At 44.6% G+C, this 4,672-nt stretch overlaps 1 protein-coding gene across 1 annotated transcript; it reads left to right on the forward strand.

Annotated features, from left to right (window-relative positions):
* The first annotated feature begins 1,833 nt into the window (after window positions 1–1,833).
* On the forward strand, window positions 1,834–4,460 carry LOC138903289 (uncharacterized). Its single transcript, XM_070191231.1, has 4 exons — window positions 1,834–2,138; window positions 2,271–2,955; window positions 3,771–3,894; window positions 4,027–4,460. Exons 1-4 carry the CDS (start codon window positions 1,834–1,836, stop codon window positions 4,458–4,460), a joined length of 1,548 nt encoding a protein of 515 aa, XP_070047332.1.
* The last annotated feature ends 212 nt before the right edge of the window (window positions 4,461–4,672 follow it).

A 4,672-nucleotide genomic window follows, 5' to 3' on the forward strand; every position in this document is an offset into this window, starting at 1 on the left:
ATCATGCAGTATTGATCTATTTTGCTTGTACTGAGTTTGACTGTTGAACTTGAAAGCATGCCTACATTTTGTACCATTAATTATATATTGGACTGTACAAGCGGAGCTCGTCACTACTTTTAGCCTAGAGGTTAGTCTTGTTAGTTATTGAGTTGTTTGTACTCATACTACACTCTACACCTCGTGTGCAGATCCAGGTGCTTTCGGACACGGCGACTGTTAGATCTTAGAGTGCTATCAGTTGGAGACTATCAAGGTAGTTGTATGGTGTCCGCTGACCTTGACTCTCTTTCCTTCAGTTATTGTATTGTTCTATACTTTCAGACAATGTTTTATCAGTCAGACTTTGTATTTCTATTAGATGCTCATGTACTCAGTGACACCGGATTTTGGGAGTGTTTATATCTTTATTTGTGAGATTTCTTCCGCTGAATTTAAATATTATGTTTTCAAACTTAATGGATATGGTGGCTTATTGAGATTGTCGGCTTGCCTAGTATTAAGATAGGCACCATCACGACAGGTGAGATTTTGGGTCGTGACATATTGGTATCAGAGCCTAGGTTACATCGGTCTCACAAGTCAGGAGCAGGTTTAGTAGAGGCTTGCGGATCGGTACGGAGATGTCTGTACTTACCTTTGAGAGGCTGTCGAACCCTTAGGAAATACTTCACTTTCTTGTATTCTATCGTACGAATTTGTTGATTTCGAAAACTAAATTTCTGTTATTCTATTCTCACACAGATGGTGAGGATACATACTACCGGATCAGACGGTCACTAGTTAGGGACGCGAGAGGTCGGGGTCGTGGTAGAGGCAGGGGCTGAGGTAGAGGTCGAGGTGTAGCTCGTACTGCAGTTGAAGCAGCACCTATAGCATTACCAGTTACTCCAGCTCAGGATCAGATTCCAGATATAGCTGAGCCGACAGGACCAGCTCATGCATCAGCTGTGCCCATTGTGATTCCAGGCCTTCAGGAGGCTTTCGCCTAGATATTGATAGTTTGCACTGGCCTTGCTCAGGTTGTTTTATCTCAGGCCGCACCAGCCACTTCTTAGGCCGGGGGAGGTACTCATACCCCTGTTGCCCGTACTCCAGAGCAGGTAGTGCAGGGCCTTCAGACACTAAGGGCCCTACTAGGCCAGTCGGCTGCAACTGCTCAGGCCCCGGTAGTCCCCGTTATGGAAGATGATGGGTAGAGGAGACTTGAGAGATTTGGGAGGCTTCGACCTCTATCATTTAGCGGTGCTGAATCCGAAGATGCTCAAGTTTTTTTGGGTAAGTGCCAGCGGATAGTTCGGACAATGGGTATTCTGGAGACTAGTGGGGTCTCATTCACTACTTTTTAATTTTCTAGGGATGCCTTCAGATGGTGGGAGGCTTATGAGAGGCACAAGTCGGCCGGTGCAGCACCACTTACATGGTAGGAGTTCTCTGTTCGCTTTTTGGAGAATTCGTGCCGCAGTCTCACAGGGTGGAGATGCGCAGGCAGTTTGAGCAGCTTTGGCAGGATGGCATGTTTGTGACCCAGTACGAGATGATGTTTTCTAAGTTGGCTCGTCACACAGTTTGGTTGGTTCCCACTGATAGGGAGAGGATTAAGAGGTTCATTGATGGCCTCACATATCAGTTGCGGTTACTTATGACTAGGGAGAGGGTATCTGGTGCCACTTTTGACGAGGTGGTTGACATTGCTCGGTAGATAGAGGTGGTCTGTAGTGAGGAGCGTGGTGAGATGGAGGCCAAAAGGCCTCGAGGTTTGGGTGGTTCTGGTAGGGTACCTTCTGAAAGGCAGTCTTACACAACAGGGGTCGTTCGTACAGGCACGCTCAGATGGGTCATCCAGTTCACCATGGTTCATACATTTCTTATCAGGGTCAGTCATCTCTCAGTGCCCTGCCAGCCCAAAGTATGCACCGTTCTCCTTCAGTTCAGGGTTCATCTGTACCAGGTTCTTTTGGTAGTTATTCTGGTTCTCAAGGTCCGCCTCAGAACTCGCCACCATTTTTCGAGAGGGATTACTATGAGTGTGGAGAGCTGGGTCATGTGAGGAAATTATGTCCCCGCCTTTCGCGAGGTCTAGTTAAGCATAGGAGTCGGGCTACTACTTCTGCACCAGTTGCTCCACCACCCGCTCAGTCAGCTAGGGGTCGCCCAAGATGGGGAGGCCGATCAGGTGGCGGTCAGGCCCAATTCTATGATTTTCCTGCCATGCCAGATGTCGTTGCTTTAGATACAGTGATCACATGTATTGTCTCAGTGTGCCACAGGGAAGCTTCTATATTATTTGACCCTGGTTCCACATATTTGTATGTTTCATCATATTTTACTCATTATCTTAATATACCTCGCGAGTCTTTAGTTTCACATGTTCGTGTATCTACGCCGGTGGGCGATACTATTATTGTAGAGCGTATGTATCAGTCGTGTGTGCTAACGATTAGGGGACTGGAGACTAGAGTTGATCTCTTACTGCTTAGTATGGCTGATTTTAATGTAATTTTGGGTATGAACTGGTTGTCTTCATGTCATGCTATTCTGGACTATCACGCAAAAACGGTGACGTTGACGATACCGGAATTGTCGAAGGTCGAGTGGAGAGGTTCTCCAGATTATGTTCCCAGCAGGGTAATTTCTTACTTGAAGGCTCAACGTGTGGTTAGGAAGGGGTGTTTGTCATATTTGGCCTTTGTGAGAGATGCTGAGGCAGATACTCCTACTATTGATTCAGTACTGGTAGTACGGGATTTTTCGGATATATTTCCTGCAGACCTGCCGGGTATGCCACCCGACAGAGATATTGATTTCGGTATTGACTTGGTGTTGGGCACTCAGCCCATTTCTATTCCTCTGTATCGTATGGCACTAACTGAGTTGAAAGAACTGAAAGAGCAATTTCAGGAACTCCTAGATAAGGGGGTTACGAGGCCTAGTGTGTCACCTTGGGGTGCACCGGTTCTATTTGTGAAAAAGAAAGATGGCACTATGCGGATGTGCATCGATTACAGGTAGTTGAACAAAGTTACATTCAAGAATAAATATCCTTTGCCGCGTATTGATGATTTATTTGATCAGCTTCAGGGAACGAGGGTATTCTCCGAAATTAATTTGAGATCCGGGTATCACTAGTTGAAAATTCGGGATTCGTATATTCTAAAGACAACATTCAGAACTCGTTATGGCCACTATGAATTTCTCTTGATGTCTTTTGCGCTGACCAACGCCCCGGTAGCATTTATGCACTTGATGAATTATGTATTTCAGCCATATCTTGATTTATTTGTCATAGTATTTATTGATGATATCCTGGTATACTCACGTACCCAGGAGGAACATGCACAACATTTGAGTATTGTACTACAGAGGAAGAGAAACTTTATGCCAAATTATCTAAGTGTGAAATCTGACTTAGTTCAGTGGTATTCTTAGGATACATAGTGTCCAGTGAAGAGATTAAGGTGGATCCGAAGAAAACAGAGGCAGTTCAGAGTTGGTACAGGCCATCTTCAGCTACTGAGATTCGGAGTTTTCTTGGCTTGGCTGGGTATTATCGTCGCTTTGTGGAGGGCTTCTCGTCTATTGTATCGCCCTTGACTAAATTGACCTAGAAAGGTGCTCAATTCAGGTGTTCAGACGAGTGTGAAGAGAGCTTTCAAAAGCTCAAGACTGTCTTGACCACAACTCCAGTTCTAGTTTTGCCTTCAGCTTCAGGCTCTTATACAGTGTATTGTGATGCTTCTCGAATTAGTATTGGGTGTGTCTTAATGTAGGAGGGTAGAGTGATTGCTTATGCTTCACGCCAGTTAAAGCCACATGAAAAGAACTCCCTTGTCTATGATTTAGAATTGGCAGACATTGTTCATGCATTGAAGATTTGGAGACACTATCTCTATGGTGTGTCTTGTGAGGTATTTACAGATCATCGGAGTCTTCGGCACTTATTCAAATAGAAAAATCTGAACTTGAGGCAGCATAGATGGTTGGAGCTACTGAAGGATTGTGATATTACTATTTTGTATCATCCAGGGAAGACCAATGTGGTGGCCGATACCTTGAGTAGAAAGGCAGTGAGTATGGGTAGCCTTGAATTCATTTATGTTGGTGAAAGGCCTTTTCCAGTTGATGTTCAGACCTTGGCTAATCAGTTCATGAGATTAGATATTTCGGATCCCAGTCGGGTTCTAGCCTGTGTGATTTCACGGTCTTCCTTATATGACCGCATCAGAGAGCACCAGTATGATGATTCCTATTTGCTTGTCCTGAAGGACATAGTTCAGTGCGGTAATGCCAAGAATGTTACTATTAGAGATGATGGGATATTGAAAATTCAGGGTCGTATTTGTGTGCCAAATGTAGATGGACTGCGTGAGTTGATTCTTGAAGAAGCCCACAGTTTGCTGTATTCCATTCTTTCGGGTGCCGCTAAGATGTACCAAGACTTGAGGAAGCACAATTGGTAGAGAAAAATGAAGAAATATATAGTAGGGTTTGTAGCTCGGTGTTTAAATTGTCAACAGGTGAAATACGAGCATCACAGACCGGGCAGATTGCTTCAGAAACTTGAAATTCCGGAATGGAAGTGGGAGCGTATTACCATGGACTTTGTAGTTAGCTAGCGTTTGGCCATAGATTTCCGAATTTGTTCTGAAAAATCTGATTTGGGTGAAGTTTG

Source organism: Nicotiana tomentosiformis, chromosome 12 (genome assembly GCF_000390325.3).
Source record: "Nicotiana tomentosiformis chromosome 12, ASM39032v3, whole genome shotgun sequence".
NCBI classification, from domain to species: Eukaryota; Viridiplantae; Streptophyta; class Magnoliopsida; order Solanales; family Solanaceae; genus Nicotiana; species Nicotiana tomentosiformis.